The sequence below is a fragment of the Peromyscus californicus genome, unplaced genomic scaffold (genome assembly GCF_007827085.1).
Source record: "Peromyscus californicus insignis strain IS unplaced genomic scaffold, ASM782708v3 Scaffold_2__1_contigs__length_46816999, whole genome shotgun sequence".
Lineage (NCBI taxonomy): Eukaryota > Metazoa > Chordata > Mammalia > Rodentia > Cricetidae > Peromyscus > Peromyscus californicus.
In genome coordinates this window covers 14,729,376-14,755,648 of record NW_026294540.1, presented here as the reverse complement: position 1 = coordinate 14,755,648, position 26,273 = coordinate 14,729,376, and the positions used below count along the sequence as shown (strand labels likewise).

Here is a 26,273-nt window from a genome sequence, read left to right as displayed (position 1 = left end):
GAACCAGTGCAAAGAAGAAAGCCAAGAGGTCAGAGCTAAGAGCTAAAACCTTACCCTTCCTCCTGCAGTGGTCCTACCTCTCCGAACCAGAGCTACCCCTGTGTTAAAGTCTTTATATAGAGTTCCTGTCCTGCCTTCTCATTGGTTGTAAACCCAACCACATGACCGCCTCCTCACAGCCTGTCTGTATAGGCCTCCAGGTTTTCCATGATTGGTATTGAGATTAAAGGCATGTGTATCCAATACTGGCTGTATCCCTGAACACACGGAGACTTACCCAGCTCTGCCTACCAAGTGCTGGGATTACAAGCGTACGCCACCACTGCCCTGCTTTCCTATGGCTTGCTAATAGCTCTGACCCCCGGGCAACTTTATTTATTAACATACAAATAACATTTTTTTTTTTTTTTTTTTTTTTTTTTTGGTTTTTCGAGACAGGGTTTCTCTGTGTAGCTTTGCGCCTTTCCTGGAACTCACTTGGTAGTCCAGGCTGGCCTCGAACTCACAGAGATCCGCCTGGCTCTGCCTCCCGAGTGCTGGGATTAAAGGCGTGCGCTACCACCGCCCGGCCCACAAATAACATTTTAATACAAATCAAATATCACCAGACCAGGCTGGCCTCGAACTCAGATCTGCCTGCCTCTGCCTCCTAAGTGCAGGGATTAAAGGAATGCATCACCCTGTCCGACTAATTTTTTACTCAGTGACTAATTCTAGATTTCTCATATTACTGTCAGACAAGGATAGCAGACTGTAAGTACAGTTTAGTCTGAACTCTAGATTACGTCTGCCCTGGGCTTTCTGGTTCCTTCTCACAACCCTCTAGCTCCACAGTGACAGGTGGTACAAGGAGGGAGAAGCCCGCCCCGTTCATCTTCCACTGTGTTCTTGTTGCCGGGGAGGGTCGACAGTGCTGTTGGTGCAGTGCTGAGGCCGCTGCGTCTGGGTTACCTCCTGGTGTACTCCTGGGTCAGCCGTGTGTGCCGATGCATTTAGCTGCCCACCAATTGCCCTCTTTCCTCTCCTGCAGTCCAACCTTGCTGCTGCCGCCACACATCCTCGTGCCTTTTACCTCAGTAAACCAACTGAAAGCCCAGGTTCTTGCATGTCTGATTCAGGAACAGGTATGGAACTTAAATTATTCTTAAAATTGTTTTGAGATAAGTCTAACCATATAGTCCTAGTTGTCCTGGAACTCAATATGTACCCCAGTCTGGCCTCAAACTCAGAGATCCTCCTGCCTCTGCCTGCTATGTGCTGGGATTAAAGCACATGGCCTGGAACTTAAATTTAAAAGAAAAAATTACAACTTTTATTTTAATTTGTGTATGTGAGTGTTTTGCTCACACACGTGACTATGCACCATGTCCATGCCTGGTTACCTGGGAGGCCAGAAGAGAGTGTTGGGTTCCCTGAAGCTGGAATTACAGATGAGAGCTGCCATGTGGTTGCTGGGAATTGAGCCTGGGTCCTCTGGAAGAGCAGCAAGTGCTCTTATCTACCAAGCTCTCTCTCCAGCCCCTGAACTTAAAGAGTTTATTCTCATACTGTGGTATGAGAAGCGTGTGCAGTATGTGACTCCTCCCAAAGCCCCGTGGGTGCCTATCCTCCATTTCCACAGCTTTCCCATTTGCCTTAGCTTGTATTACAAATTCCACAAGAATGGGGTGCAGCAGCGTGTCCGTATGGTTCTAGCTAGCTGCAGACATCATCATAGCTATTTTCTGTTGCTCCGCAAGGATCCAGCAAGTTCGGCTCCTCTGCAAGCCATGACCCGCTGTTTTGTCTTCCTGGCTTCATGTGCTGACCCCCGTGTCCAGCACTCTTCCCCCATGTCGGTCCACTTAGCAGTGTGGATTAACTTTGCTTGAGCAGAAACCGGAATCCAGCCGCCTCCTCCTGTCTCCACTGCTCCTGCAGCTGTGGGGCTCACTGTCTGCCACCTTCTGACCTGCCTCCCTGCTGTGGTTCTACCCCGGCCTTCAGTCTGTTGGCAGCATCCTAGCCCGAGTGCTCCTCTGTATATGGACTCCTCCACCCAAAAAACTCTGCCGGGCCTCCCATTCCTCACAGTAGCAGCCAGCATCCTTATGGAGCCCCATAAGGCTCAGCAGGATGGAGCTGATTGCCTCTCCTCCTTGTGCTGAAACTCTGCTCAGAGTCTTCACTTGAAGACTTTGTCTGACTGCCTCTACTCACATGTTCCCTACTGATGGGAGACACTCTCCTAGGAGTTACTCTCTCAGTGAACCAGCCCTTACCATCCTTTGAAAATAGTTTCTGTTCCCAGAACCCCACCTTTTACATGACCCTCTTTTCTTTTTGAAAAGGTCTCATGTAGCCCAGGTTGGCCCAGTTGCTATTTAACTGGTGATGACTTGAACTCCTGTTCCTCCTTCCTCTGCCTCTCCAAGTGCTGGGACTACAGCAGTGTGCCAGCATGCCTGCTTTATGCTACTCTGTGCGGGCACTCAAGGCTTCATGCATGCTAGGCAAGCACTCCTCCAGCTGATCTGCATCCTCAGCCCTACTGTGTGTGTGTGTGTGTGTGTGTGTGTGTGTGTGTGTGTGTGTGTGTGTGTGTTCGGATTCATGCATGTGGGGGTACACAAGCACATTTACATGCATGCTTGTTGAGGCCAGAGGTTAGCCTAGGGTATTGTTTGTTAGGAGCTATCTACATTTTTTTGAGTCAGAGTCTCACTATGTAGCCCTGGCTGGCCTAGAATTCAGTATGTAGACCAGGCTATCTTCAGAATTATGGTGACCCTCCTGCCTCTGCCTTCTAAGTGTTAGGATTACAGATGTATGCCACTGTACCCAGAATTAATGGAGAATTTGAACTCTGTACGTTGATTATATGGCAGTCTGTATTTGTAAATAAAATTCTCTTTAAAATATATTTTTAGCTATTACTAATTTTGGTTGTTTATATTTTTGAAACACATTATTCCTATATTTATTTATTTATTTGGGGACAGGGGACAAGGGCGTACCATGGTGTGTGTTGAGTTCTCTTCTTCCATCATGTAAATTCCTTGGAAGCAAGAATCTTGAAACCGCTGAGACCTCTCTCTGGCCTGTGATTGAATGTCTGTTTAGAACCCGTCCTCACTCCTTTCTGTTCTCGGTATATGCACATTAGGACTGACTTACTGGAAGCTGGAGGAGAAGGACTTGTATCACTCTTTGCCTGAAACTTTGGAGAAGATGTTTGTACCGTCCTCCCCAGAAAGGCCACTGAGCGAGGTAATGCAGAGCACCCCATGTGTGCGTGTGTGCTTGTGTTTTATGATTGAAGGTATCTTCGCCATCGTAGCTTTTTACATTTTTGCATTCAACTTCTGAAATGCCGGGGAAAGCATAGGCTTGAGAGTCAGACTCTCTATCCAATTATACCTCATCTCATTTCCTATATAATCTTAGAATGGTTACTTCAAAATGGACTAAGATAGGTGGGGTAGTACATTTCCTTGATCTTAGCACTAAGTATACTGAGGCAGGTGGATCATTGTGAGTTGGAGGCAGCTTGGGCTACACAGTGAGACCCTATCTCAAGAAAACAAAACAAAGATCCAGGCTGGGGAAGTCAGAGCTGGAGCCAGGCAGTCTCTGGGGCCGCACGGTCAGTCAGGGTGAACCAGTGGGGAAGTTCCAGGCCAGTGAGAGAGTCTGTCTCACAAATAAAAGTGGACGGAGCACAGGTTGTCCTGGCCTTCACATGGATAGGCCCTTTAGTGTGAACACACACACACACACACACACTACACACACACACACACAGACACACACACACACACAGATATTCAAAACCAACAAGTAAAAATGCTGAGCTAATGTTTTTGGAATTAAATTAAATGCTTCTTGCCTACTATTTCTTTCCTTTTTCGTGTGTGTGTGTGTGTGTGTGTGTGTGTGTGTGTGTGTGTGTGAATTTCTTCCCTTTCCCCTTCTCCTAGACCTGATGGTTATTTGTGTCCTTTCAAAATTCCCACTGGATGCATTTGTAACATAATTAATTATAAAGCATTTAACTTACAATAGTTTCTTTAAGAAATATAGATATTTGGTATCTTTTACTTTTTTTAGACAAGGTTTCAGGTAGTCCCAGCTGACGTTCAACTCAGTGTAGCTGAACGTGACCCTGAACTCTGATCTTTTTGCCTTGCTCTCAGGTCTGAGATCCTCGGTGTATGCGGTCTTCCGTGGTCATGCGTGTCTGTGCTCTGGTCAAGTGATGAGGAGAGCACACTGGGGGCGGAAAGGCCTACAAGCGATGGCATTTGGGGATGCAGCTCAGATGTGGGGCTCTTGCATGTGGTGTGTGTGTGTGTGTGTGTGTGTGTGTGTGTGTGTGTGTGTGTGTGTGTGTTGATCCCCAGCACCACAAAACAAAGACACCCCCCCCCAAAAAAAAAAACAAAAACAAAAATAAGGAAACACAAGAAAGAAGTGAACACACACACACACACACACACACACACACACACACGCTTAAATAAATAAAAAAAGGAAAAAGCCATGTGTGAAAATAAGGTAGAGACAGATGGATCCCTGGAGGCTCAGTGAGCAGCTCGTTTAGCCTGCTTGGCAGGATTGTAGCCCAGTGAGAGACCCTGTCTCAAACAAAAGGTAGAAGATGCCTAAGGAATGACACCAGAGGTTGCCTGTGATTTACACACACACACACACACACACACACACACACACACACACACACACACACACCACATGAACACACGCACAATTATTAGTTATTGATTTCTGATAAATTATGTTTATTAGTGCATGCCTATAGTACTAACTAGCTGCTTGGGAGGCTACAGTGGGAAGATCACATGGGTCCAAGAGTTCGAGACCAGCCTAAGCAACAGAGAGATCTTGTTCACACCCCCAACTCAAAAACCAATGTTGCCTTTGTGGGGGCTTTGTGGGGGCTTTGTTTAAACTATATGGTGGTGGGAAGATGGCTCAGCAGGTAAAGGTACCTGTCCCCAAGCCTGACGACCTGAATTCAGTCCCTGGGTCCCCTGTGGTGGAAGGAGAGAACTAACTCTTCAAGATGCCCTGGCACATGCCTGTGAGTGGACACACATGTTCACATAAGATAATGCATAAATATAATACAGACTTTAAAGTTCTTTTAAATACCTGTGTGTGTGTGTGTGAGTGTGTGTGTGTGTGTGAGAGAGAGAGAGAGAGAGAGAGAGAGAGAGAGAGAGAGAGAGAGAGAGATTTTTTTTAAGGTGTTGATCTTGATGTCAGATTTTTTTCATTGTTGAGAATACCATTTAAATGATTTTGTTTCATATCTTTTAAGTGTAGTAGCAGTAATGAGGTGAAGTGACTGTCATTGTCCTATCCTGGAAAACAAAGTGACCACAGGCAGTTTCTTGAGGGGAACCTCACCCCTGCTTCCAACCCCAGTCATCCATGAGTGTCTCTTTAGCCTCATCTGTCCCCAAGAGCTAAAGCCCACTTTCCTGATAGCCAACGAGTCAGCCTGAGTGCCACGGCTTCAACTAGATGTTTGTCAATCTTACTTCCAGGTCCTGAGTCTCGAGCCAGCCATACACATGAAGCCAAAGGAGCAGGCTGCGGAAATTCGGCCCCATGGCTTTCTGCATGCTCTTGAGGACAGAATATCCTTTTCCCCAGACTCTGTTCTGGAGCCAAGCCTGTCTAGTCACTCTGACACTGACTCGTTTTCACAAGCAAGTCATGACGTTTCTCAGGTATCTGGGTTCCCCAAATATCCTTCAACTACGAAAGCGTCACCTGCGGACACTTGGAAAAACCATGCATTCCAAAGTGAAAGCAGGACCAGTTCCACGATCCCTTCACTCTACACCATCACTAGCAACGACATCTCAGTCAAAACTGTAGATGAAGACAACACTGTCACAGTGGCTTCCACCTCAGTCAGTCAGTCCCAGCTTCCAGGTACAGCCAACAGTGTCCCAGAATGCATTTCATTGGCTTCCCTGGAAGATCCTGTGATGTTGTCTAAGTATGTATTTCAGCGACTGGCTTATACTGTTACTAGACTTGTCATGTCTGATTGAATGATGAAAGTGATTTCTATTGGACCACAGTGAAATATAAAATGAAATATAACCAGTGTTTGTTAACGCAGTATGACAGCTGTGTTGAAGGGAAAGATAAGATGTTGACAAAGGCTGGTGTGGTGCCGTATGTCTGCACTCTCAGTACTTTTGAAGCAGAGGCAGGTGGGGTCTCTGGGAGGTCAAGGCCAGCCTGGTCTACCATAGTGAGTTCCAAGCCAGCCAGGGCTACACAGTGAGACCCTGTCTCAAATTCAAAAACAAAGGTGTTGACAAAGGCATCCTGTAAACTGGAGCTGATCAGAATGTATCTATGTCTAGAGCATATGGGGCATCCGTTGTGTTTTCCGGGGTGGGTGGAGGAGCAGGTTGTATCTGGCTATGAGAATGACTGTGGTGTGTGTGTGGTAGCTACTATTCTTATCACTATGACCAAACCACCCGGCCGTAGCAGCATCTAAAGGAAAGAAGGGTTTTTCTGGCTCACAGTTTGAGGGGACATAGTCCATCCCAGTGAGAAGTCATGGTAGCGGGGTGGCAGGCATGGGTGGGGGCAGGGTCGTACTATGTCTGCAGTCAGGAGGTACAGAGAGATGCCACTGGTGCTCAGCTTGCTTTATCCTCTTTGTCCTTCTTCCGTAGTCTGGGACCCCAGCCCATGGATTCAGGGTGGGTCAGTTAAACCTCTGGAAACACCCAACAGACACACTCTGTGTCTCCTAGGTGACATCTGTCAAGTTGACAGTGAGGATGAGCTGCCCCAGGTCCACCCCTTTCAGTTAGCCCTGAAGCATGTGGATGGATGTCTTTCCGGGTAGAGGGTGCACCATCCTAAGGGCCTCTTTCCCTCCTCCCGACAGAATCCGGCAGAACCTCAAGGAGAAGCACGCACGGCACGTAGCGGATCTTCGAGCTTATTATGAAGCAGAGATAAATAGCTTGAAACAGTTACTGGAGACAAAAGACGTTTCTGCCGTTGAAGAGTGGAAGAAGAAAAATGAAATTCTTGTGGACAGGTGAGACTACATGGAGCTCGTGTTTCTCCAACTTGCATAGATTGCTTCCACAAAGTATATCATGGTGTGGTATAAAATGCTGTGAAAAATGTGTGCTTTGCATCTGCAAATTTACCATCAAGACATGAAGAAGTAGGACATGTCTAGAGACACAAGGAATCTGGTTTTTTTGTTTGTTTGTTTGTTTGTTTGTTTTTTTGGTTTTTCGAGACAGGGTTTCTCTGTGTAGCTTTGCGCCTTTCCTGAAACTCACTTGGTAGCCCAGGCTGGCCTTGAACTCACAGAGATCCGCCTGGCTCTGCCTCCTGAGTGCTGGGATTAAAGGCGTGCGCCACCACTGCCCGTCTCAAGGAATCTGTTTTAAACATTTGAACTAACCTCGTTAATTCTCTAATAACTACACAGGTCATCCCTTTTATGTGGATACAATTCTGAAGGAAGTGGAGTTAGCAAATGAAAAGTAGTATCATTTGTGGGATCTTTAATACTGTGGAGTTCTAGGAAAAGGAAGAATCCTGGATGTGGGCTGGGGAGGTAGCTAGATAGCTAAACAGGGAACACTCTTCCCACCAAGCCAGGAGAGCCAAGCTTGATCCCTGGCGCTCACATGGTGAGGGGGAGAACTGACCTCAAAAGTTGTCCTCTGACCTCTACACACACTGTATGCACGCGCGCGCGCGCGCGCGCGCGCGCGCACACACACACACACACACACACACACACACACACACAGACATGCACACACAAAATAAGAATTCTAGCCGGGTGGTGTTGGCACATGCCTTTAATCCCAGAACTCAGAAGACAGAGGCAGTTGGATCCCTGTGAGTTTGAGGCCAGCCTGGTCTACAAAATGAGTTCTAGGGTAGCCAGATCTACAAAGAGAAACCCTGTCTTGGGGGATGTGGGGGAAGATGAAGAATTCTGGGACTTTGGTGGCTGGGAGTGTAGCTCTTGGGTAGAAATATTGGGCCTGTGTTTTAACCCTAGCTTTATAACAAAAGAAAAAGAGAATGTGGCAACTTTTGTGTGTGGCAGTTCTAAGTTTATTTGTTTATGTCCTTGTCGTGAGTAACTTTCAAGTACTACTGTCCTCCTAAGTCTACAGAGGCAACTTTGCCTCTCAAAAAGGTGCGGGAATTCGGGGGAGATGGACTTGCACTTGCCTCAGGGACTGCTCTGCTCATTCTTGTGTGTGCTCACACTCACCGCTGTACTCCTCGTGTGTGCTCACACTCACCGTTGTACTCCTCGTGTGTGCTCACACTCACTGCTGTTCTCCTTATAGCACTGTTTAGTGTGTTAGAGACCAAGTGCTTCCAGCTTCTTAGAACTGAGTGCCGTGTAAACAGCTGGAGGGTTAGGTGAGCAATGAGTGCCTAAGGCAACAAAAGAAAAAAAAAAGACACGAGCTCAGCCGGGCAGTGGTGGCGCACGCCTTTAATCCCAACACTCAGGTGGCAGAGCCAGGCAGATCTCTGTGAGTTAGAGGCCAGCCTGGTCTACAAAGTAAGCTGGCTACAAAGCTACAGAGAAACCCTGTCTCGAAAAACAAAACAAAAACCAAACAAACAAACAAAAAAAGACAACCCTTGAAAAGGGATACAGGGGACCACAGACCTTGTCTAGTGAGTAGCTTAGCTTTCAGAACTTAAGAAAAACTAGGCTTTATGCTAAATACTAACAGTCATGTTAACAAACAGGGACTAGAGAGCGGGCTCAGTGGTTAAGGGTACCTGCTGACCTGGCTCACTTGTCCCTGAGGTCTGAGTTGTAGTGTTTTGAAGTCCTCGGGGACTCTGGAGATGAACTTCTTAGCTTAGGATCCCAGTGAAGGCTGGGATGTAACGTAGCAGTGTGGATGCTGTGTGTGCAGGAGCTCCATCCTCAGCACCAGGAGCAAAACAAGACTTACCTGTCCAGTGGTCCTTAACTCTGGTTTGGTTTAACTCACATGACTGTTAGGCTGATTAGTGGGTCACAAAGTAAAATAAAAGGCAGGAATGTGGGAGGGGGACCTGTGGGAGGGATGGCAGGGTGAGGAGGTGGAGAGGAGGGAGACAAGGGGCTGGTAAAGAGACTACCATATACATGTATGGTACAGTCAAAGAGCAAATTTAATCACTAAGACAAACAAAAAAGATTGAGCTGAGGAGATGGCTGAGTGGTTAAGAATGCATCCTGCTCTTCCAGAGGTCCGAGTTCAGTTCCCAGCAATGATGTCAGGCGGCTCACAGTTGCCTTTAACTCCAGCTCCAGTGGATAATGTTATGGGGAGCCCACCAGAGATGACCACTCAGACACAGTGTAGCCAGTTGAAAGTCTTTATTCCAGCTGGCTGGGACCACTTCCGAGAGTTCATGGACCTAGGTGTGGCCCCAAGTGTTCAGAACATGATTTTTAAGGGCAGATTCTCATCTAGGAATCTCTTGGCAGCTGCAGAGTAAGCAGTTTGAAGCAAGCAGTTTTAACAGAAGCTAAGATAAACAGTTAGCTGAAGTAGGTTCCATACAATCAAGCAGTTTTAACAAAGGCTAAGATAAGTTTGCTAGGACATCCTGACCTTTGGTTCCTGGAACAGAGTTGGGTTGTTTTCCATGGGATTCTAGTTAAACCTGGAAACGGCACCTCTGGAGGAGTGCAAGATGGAGGAACCTCCGCCCTGTCTTCCCCCATCACTCTCTGGTGCCCTCTTCTGGACTCTGGATACCTGTGTACACGTGTGTGTGTGTCTGTCTGTCTGTCTGTCTGTCTCTCTCTCTCTCTCTCACACTCTCTCTCTCACACACACACACACACACACACACACACACACACACACACACAGATTTCAAAAAAAAGAAAGATTGTGAGGCTGAATGTAAGGGGCTTAACGTAGACTTGGCATGTAATCAGTGTTAACCTGTTTTTCATAATTTGCAATTTATCATTAAACACTGAGTCAGATGGTAGTTGAATTTTGTGGACCTCGTTGAGGTCTATGATAACCTGCAGAGGAATTCTTGATAAGAATCGTAATTTAGGGGCTGGAGAGTTGGCTCAGCAGTTAAGAGCATATATTTCTCTTCCAGAAGGATCCAAGTTCACTTCCCAGGACTCATGTCAGGCAACACCCAACTGCCTGTAACTCCAGCTTCTGGGGCTATACTACCTCTGGTCTCTGACAGAAGACACACACACACACACACACACACACGGCATATACACATGATTAAAAATAAATCATGGGGCTGGAGAAGGCTTAGCAGGTAAGAGCACTTTCAGGAAACTCCCAGCATTCTCCTGGCAGCTAACAGCTGTCTGTAATTCTAGTCTCAGGTGATCCAGTGCTTCCCAGGCACTGCAGTACCTCTGTACTAAACAGATGTTCATGCAGGCAAAACACCCCCACACAAAAATAAAACCTCAGAAGAGATCAGTTAAAAAAATAAACGCTGGGCATGGTGGCGCACACCTTTAATCCCAGTACTCAGAGAGGTAGAGGCAGGCGGATCTCCGTGAGTCTGAGGCCAGCCTGGGCTACAAAGTGAGTTTCAGGACAGCCAGGGCTGTTATACAAACCCTATCTCGAAAAACTTAAAAACAAAAAACAAAAAAACAACCATTCATCATTCAGGGCTGGGGAGATAGTTCGGTTGGCCAAGCGCTTGCATTGTAATCTGGGGGACATGGGATTGATCCCAGGGCCCACGTTAAAAGAGCCAGGCGTGGCGGTGCACTTGTAATTCCAGTGCCGTGGAGGTGGAGACAAGGATCCCGGGGCTCACTGGCTAGCCCGTCCAGCCTAATTGGTGAGCTCCAGGCCAAAGAGAGACCCTTTCTCAGAGAAGGTAGACGGCATTCCTGCAGATGACGCTGTTCCCTCCAGCTTCTACACACATGCATACATTTAGTAAAAAGAACAGTGCATTAAAGTGGAGTTTGAAACATCTCAGAAGGATGCTGTGCCCTGACTCCAAATAGCCCAGCTCTTTATATCCTGGACATGTGTGTGTTCAGACAGATTTTTCCACATTAACATCAAGCTATTTTGTACAGTTTTCTCTGTTTTAAAAATATAAAATTTAAATATCAAATTATGTATAACAAATTCACTGTTTTAAGTGTGCAGTTCAGTGGCTGAAATATATTAACATTATTATGTAGCCATCAAGCGTCATCCATCTCCAGAACCATTTTCCTCTTGCCAAGCAAACTCTGATAGAGATGCTTGCTGCCAGGCCTGGCAACCTGAGTTCAATCCCTGGAACCCGCATGGTGGAAGGAGAGAATAGGAGATTTCTGCGAGTTATCTTCACACACACATACACATGCTCTCTAAACAAACAAACAAACAAACAAAGAAATAAATGGGAAAAAAGCAACCCCTGAAATTCTGGTCTGGGATTGCAGCTCAGTTTGTAGAGTGCTTGCCTAGCTTGTGTGTGATGCTGGGTTCAATCCCCAGTAGGCACTCCCCCACTCAATGTCAATAGTAAAATGTTGGAAAAAGAACAGTGAAAAACAAAAAGCAGTTAAGAACGGAAGCCCTGTTCTCATTAGACCGTTATCCCCACCCCACCTCTTTCCCCCTGGCACTGGTCACCTCTGTCCTATTGTCTCTGAGTTTGAACATTCTTCTAGTGGATCACAGTATTTATCTTTCTTTTTCTTTTTCTTCTTCTTTTGGTGCTAGGAATGGAACCCAGGCTCCTGCAGAGGCTAGGGATGTGCTTTGCTCCTGACATGTAGTGGCAGACTTATTTCACTTAGCACATCCTCAAGACTGGTCCATGGTATTAGAATTCCCTCTTTTCCAGTGGTGGTGGTGCACGCCTTTAATCTCAGCACTTTGGAGTCAGAGGCAGGCAGATCTCTGTGAGTTTGAGGCCAGCCTGGTCTACAGAGTGAGTTCTAGAACAAAACCAAAAGAAAAAAAAAATCCCTTTTCTTTAGGGTCTAGTAATCTTCATCATACACAAATGCCTCATTTGAGTTTCTGCTGAGGGACACAGTTCCGCCCACCTTTTCGTATTACTTGTAGGAATGTATCAGTTTCTGTTCAAATCTAATGTTTCCATTTTTTTCTTTGGCACTGATAATTGAAGTCAAGGTCCTATGCTGTTACAAACTCCTTCCTCTTGGTATTTCCTAGGGTTCTTTCTAGATCATTGTTTTACTCAGTTATCTTTAGATACTAGACTATCTGGGACACACTTGTGCAAAAGCAGCATCCTGGGCCTTAGCTAACATCGGAGAATTCGCTTATATTCCATGTCGGCAAAACTCTTAGGTTTGTTTAATGCTCCTAAGAGAAATTATTTTGTTTTCTCACTGATTCTAAATCTGCTTTCCTTAGATGTGGCCAGTTGGATAGTGCATTGAATGAAGCTACTAGTCGTGTGCGAACACTTGAGAATAAGAATAATTTGCTAGAAATAGAAGTGGTAAGTGCCTGTTTTCTGGGGCTTTTTTTGTTGTCCTAATGTGTAAAAGGTATGCATCACCACAGTTTTTAATTTTCTTCACTGGATGTATACGTAGGAGTGCGGAAGCTTTTTAAAAAGCTTGTAGCTCCAGCTGTCCTAGAACTCACTATGTAGACCAGGCTGGCTCGAACTCACAGCATAGAGGTCCACCTGCCTCTGCCTCCCAAGTGTTAGGATCAAAGGCGTGCGCCACTACCCCTTGGCTTAAACTTTTATACTTTCAGATTATTGTTTTCTCTTCATATATTATTAGTTTTATTCTTTTTACTTTGTTATTTTTATTTTTCTTAGACAGGATTTCTCTGTGTGTAGCCCTGGCTGTCCTGGAACTCGCTCTGTAGACCAGGCTGGCCTCTAACTCACAGAGATCCACCTGCCTCTGCCTCCTGAATGCTGGGATTAAAGGCGTGCACCACCACCGCCCAGCAATAAGTTTTATTCTTTATATATTACCTTATAAGCAAAATTTTGGTGGAAAATACCTGTCTTGTTCTGTGCATTGACTCTGCTTTAGTGCCGAGCCCCCTTCTGGGTGGAATTCAGGTCCTTACCATGCTGGGCCAGTGTCTGGTAGCGGAGTCACCCAGTCCTTTGTTGACTTCGTCTAACTGATAAACTCCACCACAAGCTTAGGGACTAGTAGCTTGTTAACCTTACTTTCTGATGCTTTGTTTAGAGATCGGGCCTCACTGTGTTCTAGCTCGGGGTGGTCTTGGACTTGTGACCATAAGCAGTCTTTACAGTTCAGCCTTCCAAATCAGTTAGACTTCAGGCAAGAAGCATTGTTTCCAGCTTTAATCTTTAAATTTTGGCATCCTGTGGCCAGGCACCTATATGGTATTCTAGAAATCACCATTGAATGAATGTTAACGTATGAGATACATTTTTAATTTTGTGTTTTCATAGAGTAGATGAAGTCCCTGCCCCCAACATATTAATGTTGAACAGTATATTCTAGTCACAGTTTCAGAATTCCTCTGATGTTTGTAGTTATTTTTTCTTAATTAGGTTGATCCACAGACATTATTGTCTATGCACGTCCTGACTCATTGCACCCCTATCTATATACTTGTTTTCTGTCTCTACCTTTGGATAATCTCATGGAGTAGTTCCATTAGTCACAACAAAATGTCAAAGTAGCGTATTTCCATTTGTATGCTTTGTTTTTATTCTGATGTCCATCATTTATTAGCTAACCCTGCGGCACTGGTTCCACCTGGAGTGATCTCTCTGTCTTCACTGTGCAGAGTGACTTGAGAGAACGCTTCAGCGCGGCCAGCAGTGCCTCCAAAATTCTGCAGGAACGAATAGAGGAAATGAGGACGAGCAATAAAGAAAAGGATAACACCATCATCCGGCTCAAGTGTCGGCTGCAGGACCTGGAAGAAGCGTTTGAGAATGCTTACAAACTCTCAGATGACAAAGAAGCTAGGCTGAAACAAGAAAAGAAAATGTTTCAGGATGTGAGTACCACCCCGGAGCCTCGCACTGCGGCGCTTCTGAGTCCGCTGTCAGAAGCAGCTTGAGGGAGGAAGGGTGGATTTTGGCTTCCAGCTCCTGAGGGCTGGACGGTCATGACGGTCATGACGGGGACGCCACGGCTGCAGCAGGGAGCCTGGCGGCGGGAGCGGGAGGCTGCGTGGTCACGAGGCCTCCACGATCAAGAAGTGGAGATCGGGGCTGGAGAGATGGCTCAGCGGTTAGAGCACTGGCTGCTCTTCCAGAGGTCCTGAGTTCAATTCCCAGCAACCACATGGTGGCTCACAACCATCTGTAATGAGATCTGGTGCCCTCTTCTGGTGTGCAAGCATAAATGCAGAACATTATACATAATAAATAAAATCTTATAAAAAACAAAACCAAAACCAAATATTCCCCTTTCTACTTCTGTGTCATATATTTGTCATATATGTGCACACACATGTATTTGAAAAAAAAAAAGTGGAGAGTGAGTAGAATGTTCTTCCAGGCCATAAAACCTCAAGGCCCGGAGCTGGAGAGATGGCTCAGTGGTTAAGAGTACTAATTACTCTTCCAGAGGGCCCTGGTTCAATTCCCAGCACTCACATGGCAGCTCACAACTGCCTGTAACTCCAGTTCCAGGGACCCTCACACAGATATCCATGTAAGCCAAACACCAGTGCACATAAAATAAAAATAAATTGAAACAAAACAAAACAAACCTCAAGGCCCAGCCCTTGTGACTCACTTCCTCTAGGAAGTCTCCACAACCTTCCCAAACAGTGCCAACAGCTTGGGGACCAACTGTTCAAACAGAAGTCTTGTGGGGGCCATTTCATATCCCAACTATAGCTGGCCAAAAGTAATGTCTGTAGCTAGTGTACTCTGAAGACTGAGACTCGAACTCAGAGATACCCTCCTGCCTCTGCTTCCCGAGTGCTAGGATCAAAGGTGTGCTCCACCACCGCTGGCGTGGTTTTTGTTATTTTAAGAACCATTTCCACACTTTAGTCCATAGCAGTGTGTTCTGTGCTCATCTTGGGCCTTTCTGGGACTCTCACTGTGTAGGTCTGACTGGCCTCAAATTTGCCATCCTTCTGCTGCAGCCCCTGATTACTGAGATTACAGGGTGTACCACCATACATATTTTTAGATAATATGAGGGTTTTTGGCATTGTATTTTATGCTATAGAATAAATGTAGGAAAGTAAATATGAATTTTATATAATAAAAATTTTAAAAACAGTCCAAATACATTTTGCTATTCTGTTGAGGGCTTGTATGGCTCTCGTTCTGTTTTGCTTTTTAAATTGTTTCATACTGAAAAGCCTTCAAGCACTTTATCGGGAGCTGTCCCATTCCTTTTTCCAGAACCACTGGTTCTGTGCTGGCCTTTCTTTCCTGACATTTACAGTTTGTTACAACTCTGTTTTCTTTGCAGCTCTTGGGAGAGTATGAGTCCCTCGGAAAAGAGCATGGGCGTGTAAAGGTAAAGTGTGAGTGTAGGGGTGGTTCTGATCTGGGTTTTCTGTAAAGACAAAAGGCCTGATCCTCTCCCCATCCCTCCATCTGGAGCTGTTTGATCCAGTCCATGCATTTACCCTTCCTGCGTCGATACCTTTATTTTTCAAATGTCTGCCCTACTTGACCGACACCTTTGTGAGCTCTGCTAATTTACCAGATACTATTGAATGTCTGTTGCATTTGATGTGAGTTGACATGAAACTAGGCAGAAGAATTTAAGTAATGCGTAAGTTTAGATGACCAGCTAATCCCTGTACACATAAAGTTAACATTTTCAAAGCATTACTTTTTAATGGAGTAGTAGGAGTTTGTCCATCATGTCTGAAATCATAACTGAAGCACTGTTGGCAGTTATACATCTGAACTCAGTGAAGCCCCACAGTAAGTAGGCTGTAAGTGGTTCCAGCCAGTCTGTTGCATGCAGTAGAGGATTTGGGGTTTGTAAGGTGAGTGGAAAGGCCTATGTAGCTACAGCTAAGCCTGTGTTCAGAAACAAACTGCACAGTGTCTGAATTATCACTGAAGTTTTTGTTGTGCCATGCTGCTAAGCCTTCAGTCACGTTTGTAGCTAAAATAGATCCATCTTAATGTGGGGTTGCTTCTAGTTAGGCAAGCAGTGGGCTGCATCTGTTAGAGTCCCGAGTGTAGGCCAGTGTTGATGCTGTCACTTCTCCCTTGAGTGGCCGCCTGGAGTGGTTCCATGCTGATGCCATCCTTGCCTAATTCATGGTAATTAGCAGCTGGCTGTTTGGCCTTACATCAGCTTTATATTACACATTTTAAAGTGAAATTTCCAGCTGCATGCTTATCTTCAGTTATGTAAATTCTTTCTCCCCTTAGGACACGTTAAACACAACTGAGAACAAATTGCTTGATGCACACACTCAGATTTCTGATTTGAAAAGGTAAGTGTCCTACTAATAGAACATGCTGCTGATTGTCCTTTGTGTTGTATTGACAGCGAGGAAAAGAAACGCTCTCCTGAGGCTGTTTAAAATAGGGAACTAGTTTTATCCCAATCCTTGGACATCTGTAGCCAGAGGCAGAGCTTTTTATCCCATACACCCGATTATACCTGGCAGTCGCTTCCCAAATTACCACTCAGAGGCTTATATTAATTATAAATGCTGGCCTGGTGGCTCAAGCTTATTACTAGCTAACTCTTACATTTAAATTAACCCATATTTCTTACCTATGCTTTGCCGTGGCTTGTGGCTTGTTCCCTCATTTTCTGTCTGTCTTGTTTCCTCAGCAGCTGCCTAAACTTATCTTGTCTCACTGTGGGCCAAAACCGCTTTATTATCAGCCAGTGAGAGCAGCACACATTCACAGCATACAGAAGGACATCCCACAGCAGACGCAGAAATACATTTTAGCTCAGGAGATCCTTTTTTTCAATTTATTTATTATGTATGCGAAGGGCAACAGATTGAATTATAGATGGTTGTGAGCCACCATGTTTGTGCTGGGAATTGAACTCAGGACCTCTGGAAGAGTAGCCAGTGCTCTCAACCTCTGAGCTATCTCTCCAGCCCAAGGAGATTCTCAAGTGATTAGAAATATTGGTGATTGAGCCTCAGGTGCATGCATTTCTTCAGACATTATGGTTTTTGTTTTTTTTGTTATAATGAGAAGTCTGAATGGTAATTACTAGAAGCACTGAGTTATTCTTGTGCTCCAAAAGAAAATGAAATTCTCGCTATGTTTGAATGGTAATGTGTTTCCTTAGAGACCTGGCTTGGATCAAGTGTAATGGCACATGCCTTTAATCCCAGCACTTGGGAGGCAGAGGCAGGTGGATGGCTGTGAGTTTGAGGCCAGCCTGGTCTGCAGAGTGAGTTTTAGGACAGCCAGGGCTACACAGAGAAACCCTGTCTCGAAAAACCAAAAAACAACAACAAAAGACTTGGCTTGGAGACTGTTAGTGATCTGCCTCGCTTACCTAGGTAGCAGCAATCATAAATGATCCATATTGCAAATGATTATAAATATCTAAATTAGGGCTGGAGGGATGGCTCAGTGATGGAGAGCACACTCCACTCTCCCAGAGCATTGAGTTCCGTTCCCAGCACCTGTGTCAGGTGCTTCCTCCCTTCGCCTCTCTGTGCCCGCACCCATGAGCACATGCTTACACACAGACACGTGCATGTACACATTATCAAAACTAAATCTTTAGAAAAGAATATCTAAATTGGTTTCCATGCATATCTTTAATAGTTGTGTTTGGATCAAATAATACCCATGTTTAGAAATTGACTGCAATCTGAAGGATTTACACAGAGAAGAACAGCAAAGTGTCTAGATTTGCCGCCTGCCTGACTCATTCACTCCTTCCACGTTGGAGGGATTACCTGTCATGTTAGAGCCGTTCTTTCTCAAGCTTGGTGGCAGTCCCTTTTCCCTCGGAGCCGTCTCGCTGGCCACCACACACACGTTTCAAAGAAAGGAAAGAGGAGCAGATGAGCACTTGTGCACAAGCCTGATGACTTGAGTTCGATCCCCAGACCCCACAAGGGGGCAGGAGAGAACTGACTCCTGAGAGTTGGTCTCTGACTTCCACATACCCACAGTGGCTGGCTTCTACTCACACACTCGAGCACACATTGAAATGAATGAATCAAATTAATATATTAAAAGAGAAGGAAGGCCAGGCTAATTGAAAACAGTTGGCTGGGATAGTTATCTTCTGGTGAGAGAGTCACGGGGGGGCTTTTATTCTGAACATGGCACAAATGAGATGAACTGCCACCTCATCACTGGGGTGACAGTTGTTAGGAGTAGTTTAGCTTTTACCTCTTAAAAATTAGGATGCTGTTTTCTAAATTTAATTTCTACCCTGCATGCTTCATAGACACCTGCTTATTCTTTTTTTCTTAGTTATAGTCTAGGAAATGCTGCTTTGCAAAGGCCAGTGTACTTGCTGTCCTGCTGATTTCCCTGTTCTCTTTTCCCTTTCTTTTAGCTTTTCAAAGTTTAGTGGTGCCATTTTACTGTGAAGGAAGTTTCTGTTTTGTTTGTTTTGTTTTGTTTGTTTGTTTTTTCGAGTCAGGGTTTCTCTGTGTAGTTTTGGTGCCTGTCCTGGATCTCACTCTGTAGCCCAGGCTGGCCTCGAACTCACAGAGATCCACCTGGCTCTGCCTCCCGAGTGCTGGGACTAAAGGCGCGCGCCACTGCTGCCTAGAAGGAAGTTTCTGGACAGCAGGCTATCATTGCCTTCCTAGGGGGACAATTAAGTAGCATCTGGCAGTTGAGCTGGGTTCCCACCCGTGGCAGTGTGTTTCATGTGTCTCTCTGCTTTTGACCAGGATGATCTCCAAGCTGGAAGCTCAGGTGAAGCAAGTGGAGCACGAGAATATGCTGAGTCTTCGTCACAGCGCCAAAGCTCCCACGAGGCCATCGCAGGCCACGTAAGTCACTCACAGAGTGTCCTTGCAGCAAGAAGTAGTGCATGCCTCCAGTGAGGCCCTCTGCTAATTAGAAGCCAGGACTAAATAGCCTTATGGTCTTAGATGTGCGTTAAAGTCACAGTGGCTGGATGTCATTTGCATCCCTACGAAGAAGCAATTTTGAGGCTAAGAAAAGTACAGTCAGGTGGGCGTTGTATTCTTGATGCTGTCCCCAGCACTCTCCGTGTGACCATAAGCACATCCTGACTTTTTTAAGACCTCCTTTTTCCATGTAAGCATCTGCTAAAAATGATGTATTCCTATTGTTTTTAATTATGTGTCTGTGCGGGTATGTGCACTTGAGTTCCGAGGCAGGTGACAGATCCCTGGAGCTGGAGTTCCTGGAAGCTGTGAGCCACCTGACTAGGGTCCTCAGCAAGAGCAGGGAGCACTCTTAACCTCTGAACCATCTCTCCAGCCCTAAGCAATTTTTAATTGAGATTGCTCTATTTCTATGTCTTTTCAAGAGTTTCTTCCTCATATTTGCCATCATTCTCCTGCTTGGCAAGATCTGGCTTTCCACTCCAGAATCTTTGTGTCCTTTGTTCCTTTGCTGATGTAAATGCCCATATGGACAACTGTCCCCTTAACCCTTTCTCCACTGTCGCTCTTCAGTGTGGGTGACAGCCAGGCATGGTGGCACACGCCTGTAATCTCAGCATTTAGAGACAGAAGCAGCTGGATCTCTATGAGTCTGAGGCTGTCCTGGTCTACATAGCAAGTTTCATGCCAGCCAGGGTTGCATAGAGAGACCCTGTCTCAGAAAAAGAAAAGGAAACAAAACATTGAGTGTGGGAAGCAGCCTTGATTTGTTTGATGGTTCCTGCTTCAGTCAGAACTTCAAAGGGGTGGAACTTGATTTTGGCACTGCCTCTCCAGTGACAGCTGCAGAGGGAGCACAGCTCATTACCTGTAAGAACAAGGACACTGGACCCGAGAGCGTTTTAAAGCCGTAGCACAAAACCCCACACTTTTTTTTTTTTTAAAGGTTTTATTTTGCAGAAGGGTGAATACCGGTGCCCCATCAAGCAGTCAAGCACTCCCCAGCAGGGGTACCACTGGGTTTTTTTTTAAAGATTTATTTATTTATTATGTATACAGTATTCTGTCTGCACGTATCTCTGCAGGCCAGAAGAGGGCACCAGATCTCATTACAGATGGTTGTGAGCCACCATGTGGTTGCTGGGAATTGAACTCAGGACCTTTGGAAGAGCAAGCAGTGCTCTTAACCTCTGAGCCATCTCTCCAGCCCACGTTTTTCTTCTGTTGATGGAAAGACCTTTGAGGATGGATCTGTATTAAGCTGTGGTTTTCTGTTTTAGTTCTTTCAGAATTAGCTTTACTGTAATCTTTTCGGTTTTGGGACAGCCCTACTATATGTAGCCCTGGTTGGCCCTACACTCACTTTGTAGCTCAGGCTGGCCTCATGCTTGCAGTGGTCCTCTTCCCTCTGCCTCCAAATGCTAAGATTACAGGAATACACCACCCGGCACAGTGTTACTGGATGACACCTTTACAGAGAAGGGTTTTAACTATCACAATTCGGTTTTTAATTATGATTTTTGTATAAAGTATATTAATAAGTAGATCATTATTTCATAATGATGTCTGTCAAAAGAAATTAAGTTGTGATTCTAACCTTTCTAAGCTGTAATTGTCAAAACACTTTCTAGATCTTTGTTGAGTAATTATAATAGAAGATAATGGATTCTTGTATTTAAAAGAGTTAGGTCCTGGAGAGATGATGTAGTAATTAAGGGCACTCATGACTCCAGAGAACCCAAGTTCTTCTTGACATCCATGTTGGCAGGAAACAATTGCTTGTAACTCTGGCTTCGGGGCATAGGACACCCACTTGTGAACTCTGTGGGAACTGTATACACAAGCCTACACAATCACACAGATACCTACAATTAAAAAATAAAAACAAAATGTTTTTTTAAATCTTTCTTAAATAGTAGAGAAATATTAGGGCCTGTGATATGTCTCAGCAGGTAATGACAGTTGCCACAAAGTGTGAGCTTTGAACCCACATAGTGGAAGGAAAGACCCAACTCCTAAAAGTTGTCTTCTGATCTTCTGACCTCCATGTGTGAAGCATGACAGACATGTGTATCTACCCCCACAATAAAAACATTGAAGAAGTCTGAAAAGAGAAAAACTAGCCAGATGTGGTGGTGTATGCCCTTGCAGCCCCAGCTCCTGGGAGGTGGACAAGGAAAGGTAGCCGTCCAGGGTCATCCTTGGCTACACAGTCTGATAGAATACCAAGTCTGGACTGTGTGAGATCTTGTCTGAGACAAATAAAAACACAAACCAGAGCAAACAGTAGGAACCCAAGATAAAACTGAGTGTCTGAGAAGAAGCAAAAGGAGAGGCATCAGGTTGAGGGCTGGAGCATCCTTCTGTGGGTCGGGATGCAAGGTGCCAGGATTGTGAGAACGATGCTCGTTCATATTGTTACAGGCAGGAGGCGGAGTGTGTGTGATGTTCAAATGCCTGTTCCTACTCCAGTGACCTCTTCCCACCAGCGAGGCCCCTTACCCCTAGGCTTCCATGATCTCCCAAACAGTACCAGTGTCTCAGGATCGGCTGTCAGAGCACTTGAGTCTGTAGGGGATGTTGACAGTTACACCATGCATGATACATGGCCCGGACAGTCACCGCAGGAAGTTACGCAGGTGAAATTGTGAAATTGTAGATTGTGGATTGATCATGCATGACTTTCTAAGCCATAGTCAGGCATTTGTATTTTACCCTTGAGAATCCTCTCAAAGATTTTCTTTTATTTTAGATTTTTGGGGGCACTGTCTGTCTGTGTAGCCCTGGCTATCCTAGAACTTGCTATATAGACCAGGCAGGCCTCAACCTTGTTCTCCTGCTTCTTTATCCTGAGTGCTAGAATTAAAGTCATGTGCCATTGTGTCTGGCAAAGATTTTAAAGATCTATTGTGTGTGTGTGTGTGTGTGTGTGTGTGTGTGTGTGTGTGTGTTGTGTCGTGCCCATTTGCCATGGTATACTATACTTGGAGGCTAGAGGATAACTTCTTGGAGTCAGTTCTCTGCTTCTACCTTTACATGGATTCCGGGGCTCAAACCTAGGCCCTTAGTCTTTTGAGGTAAATCCCTTATGCATCAAGCTGTCTCCCTGGCCCCTGAAGATTTTTGTATAAAAAAACAATGCTATCTGACTTTTGCCTTTGTAAATTTCTTTCCGTTTCATTAAAGAGATGAAACAGGAAAGCATGAAAACACTGACATGAGTTAGGCCATTTTAATGTGAGGAGAGTGGGTTTCTGGGTATCTGGTATCTGTGAGAAGGAGGCCAAGGAGGTAGCTCAGTGTACAGAGGTGCTTGCCACCAGGTCTCACGTCCTCATGGTGGAAGAAGAGAGCCGGCTTCCATAAGTGGTTCTCTCACTTCTACATACACTGTGGCGTGTCTGTGCACACGGAAGAAATAAATGTAATAGAATTTTTTAATTACAAGAAAAAAGAATTTGAAAGGTTGTGGAGGTGGAATCCACAGAACATTGTTGTGTCTTGGCTGGTGAGGCAAGAGATCGAGAACACCAAAGCTGCCATGTGTTGAACTGAGGAAGAGATCAGAGTGCCTGGCATGGGAGTTTTTGCTTGGGACTCACCTAGACTTGAAGCAGAAATCAAGTGGGCAATTGTAAACTTAGGCTTGGAGATCCAAACTTCTAGGTTGGAATTACAATGTTGGAGCCAATGATTTGCCAGCAGGGCATATAGCTACAGAGTTGCTAGGAATTGAGTGTCAGTGGGTGTGAGCGCAGACCAGAGCTCTCCAGAACCCTGCTTCTGGTTGAGTAGAGGAGCTTGGCAAAGGAGCCTGTGAAGCAGCTGCTGGAAGTCAGGAGCGAGACTGAAGCAGCCACAGCCACTCAGTGCTGCTGAGACGTCGGGCAGGGCGGGGACTGAAAAGGCCGGTTGGGTCTGCAGGCTAGAGGCTGCTTTGACTCTTAGAGTGTGGGTAGTGGGAGAAGTGTCTGAGGTGTACTGAAGACAGCCTGCACATCCAGCAGCTGGAAATGCATCTGTTGTGATCTGCTTACTCAGGGTGGCCGTGTGGGAAAGGAAAGACTTGGCAGAATGTAGCCTTTAGGCCAAAGCCAAGCTACGCCATCATTTTTTGTGATATGTATTGTAGCTAGAGTTTTCCTGCCTGGCCCACAGTCAGGACAAATCTCTCTCACCCGCCAGTCCCACAGCCGCTCAAGACCCAACCAAGTAAACACAGAGACTTATATTGCTTACAAACTATATGGCCGTGCCAGGCTTCTTGCTAACTGTTCTTATGTCTTAAATTAACCCATTTCTATAAATCTATACCTTGCCACGTGGCTCGTGGCTTACGGCATCTTCACATGCTTCTTGTCATGGCGGCGGCTGGCAGTGTCTCTGACTCAGCCTTCCACTTCCCAGAATTCTTCTCCTCCTTGTCCCGCCTATACTTCCTCCTGCCTGACTACTGGCCAATCAGTGTTTTATTTACTAACCAATCAGAGCAACACATTTGCCATACAGAACATCCCACAGCAGTGTATGTCTGAGGAATTTTAAATGTTTGGATAGGGCTGGAGCCTGTGTGGCTCAGTTGGTAAAGTACTTGCTTTACAAGTTCATGGACCTGAGTTCAAGCCCCAGAGCGCACATGAAAATGCTAGGTGTGGGGCTAGAGAGATGGTTGCTGTTCTGCTCTTCCAGAGAACCTGAACTTGATTTCAGCACCCACATGGTGGCTCAACTGTTGTAGGGGAGCCGACGCCCTTTTCTCGTCTCCAGGGGCACCAGGTATGCATGTGGTGCACAGACATACATGCGGGCAGAACACTCATGCATAGAAACTAATAATACATTTTAAAAATGTCAAGTAGGATAGTGTCTCTTTTAATCCTGGCAAGTTGGAGATAGGAGGATGCCTGGTACTCACTGGCCATCAGTCTAGCCTAATGGGTGAATTCTACGCAATGACAGGCCCTGTCTCAAAGGAGGTGGACATCCTTTTTGAGGATGACCTCTGAGGTTGTCCTTTGGCATCCATGTCAAACACACACACATGCATAAGAAATATTTGGGGCTGGATGTGGTGGGTCACGCCTTTAATTCCAGTATTCAGAAGGCAGAGACTGGCAGATCTCTGAATTCAAGGCCAGCCTCATCTCTATCGTGAGTCCAAGCCAGCCAGGGCTAAAGGGCTATCTTTTGATGTTGATTTAAGGAAGAAAAAAAAAAAATCAAAGCAAATTGATTCATTTACGTATCATAGTCCTGCTTTTATATGACAACGAAGTTGAGTAGTTGGTGATGAATATTGTTTGTCCTGTAAAACCTAAAATAATATTTTTTTTTATGCTTTTGCCTTTTGTAGAAAAAGGTATTACAAATGTCTCATCTGGACTATCAATTTGTATTAATTTTAAGAGTATAATATAGAACAATACAAAACTGGTTGAGGGAGAAATAGAATACTTCTTTTTCTTTTCAAAGTGCTGGTGACTGGGGCTGGCGAGATGGCCCAGTGGGTAAAGGCCCTTGCCGCCAAGCCTGAGATAAGTTCGAACCCCGGACCCACGTGGTGGAAGTAGAAAACCGACTTCTGCAAGTTGTGCTGTGAGCTTCACAAGTGCTCCGTGGCATGTTCATACCCCTCCCAGTACATACGTAAATAAAGTCAATTTCTGAAAAAGAAAGCCACAAGCATTCATTTGGGAAATATAGTTTACTAGGGTCTTTGTATGTCAAATGATGAGTCCACATTATAAGATAACCACGTGTTCTTTTAAGTCTATACCAAGTTAAGCTGATGTGCTTTCCAGGTAAGCTGTAACTGTTTCTTCTGTTATTAGTAACCTGAAAATATTACAACATAATCGTTAAAGTGCTGGTGATGAGACCTAGGGCCTGGAAAATGCTTGATAAACAGTGTTACTAATGAGCTACATCTTTCTGACCCACAATAGGAAATAACTAATACCAGCTTCAGCATCTACAATAGTTCTGAGTATCTCTTGGGATCTTATGAATGCAATCAAAGTCCTAAAATCGTGTGTGGAAATGTTAAGCACGAGTTGAGAATAATGGCTTCTGTGAGCAGGGAACCTTAGGGCTGACGAGGCTCAGCAGGGCTTTAATTGTGTTTGTAGTGAAAGTCTAAGGGTGTAGAACAGGGTGAAGACCATGCCCAGTATCAGTACATTGAGCATTACCTGTGTATCTATCCTTGCTTGACATCTTTAAAAGAAATTTGTACATTTTTAAATTGTGTGTGTGTGAACATGCACTTGCCACTGCTTATGTGTGAGTCAGTTCCACCATGTGGTGCTGGGGGCAGACTCAGGTCTCGGGGGTGGTGGCAAGCTCTTTTACCTACCGAGCTACTGGCTGTGTGTGTGTGTGTCTGTGTGTCTGTGTGTGACTTTTATTTTAATGAACAGGAAAAATAAAGGATAAGTATTCAGAATACAGAGTTCTATCACAACTCAGTAAGAAAGAGAGGATTTCCTCCACAGAAAAATGGTAGAGACGAGAAGCTGCAGAGAAAAAGAACGAAAACAGCCAATAGCAATGAAAAGATGTTCATCGTCCTGAGAGACCAGGAAACTGCCAATTCAAAGGATAGCGTGTGCCGTTCCCGTGATCAGACAGGCCAGACTTAGTTTGTTCCAAAGTTTGGCAAAGGCGAAGAAAAGAACTCAGACCCCAGGACGACCGAAGGCGATGGGTGCACCCCACATTTCATGCTTGTGTTTTTAGAAATGTAGGTCACTTCTTCCACAGGTTACTTGTAGCATTGTTGAAACAGCATCTACCACCAGGAGACAGAATCAGACTGGAGAAGGTGACTGACAGCTCTGCATGCAAACATGAGTAAATCAACCATCAACATACTGTTGCGAAGACGACGTATTGAAGGGTGTGGATAGCATGCCCTTGTTTAACAAACACGACTATACATATGTATACAATGTTATGTCTCACAATTAAAAACAAATATGGCCAAGATCTAAGCATCTGTTAGAACCCGAGAGTAGGTAGGTGGGTGCTTGTTGTATTCTCTGTGATTTTCTAAGAATGTTTGAAATGTTTCATAATTTAAGAACTGAGGGAAAGGGGCTGGGGTGTTGCGGTAGTAAAGAGCCTGTTTAGCTGTGCACAAGGCCCTGGGGCAGGGCCCGGCTCTCAAGAGAGGGAGGACTCCTAGCGGGTTAGGTATGGGAAGAGTAGAGAGGAAGGCAGACGTTCTCTTAGGGATTTGCTTTCTCTCTG

General features: G+C 45.3%; 1 protein-coding gene across 5 annotated transcripts in view; it reads left to right on the top strand.

Moving 5' to 3' along the window:
• Positions 1–26,273, top strand: part of Mphosph9 (M-phase phosphoprotein 9) — a 63,996-nt gene that overhangs the window by 18,042 nt on the left and 19,681 nt on the right. For all 5 annotated transcript variants that reach the window (XM_052755434.1, XM_052755433.1, XM_052755436.1 and 2 more), the window contains 9 exons: positions 1,031–1,124; positions 3,146–3,249; positions 5,550–6,010; positions 6,926–7,081; positions 12,420–12,507; positions 13,797–14,012; positions 15,452–15,499; positions 16,375–16,439; positions 18,840–18,941. In XM_052755434.1, the coding sequence (XP_052611394.1) occupies positions 1,031–1,124; positions 3,146–3,249; positions 5,550–6,010; positions 6,926–7,081; positions 12,420–12,507; positions 13,797–14,012; positions 15,452–15,499; positions 16,375–16,439; positions 18,840–18,941 (1,334 nt within the window). The remainder of the gene's footprint in view (positions 1–1,030; positions 1,125–3,145; positions 3,250–5,549; positions 6,011–6,925; positions 7,082–12,419; positions 12,508–13,796; positions 14,013–15,451; positions 15,500–16,374; positions 16,440–18,839; positions 18,942–26,273) is intronic.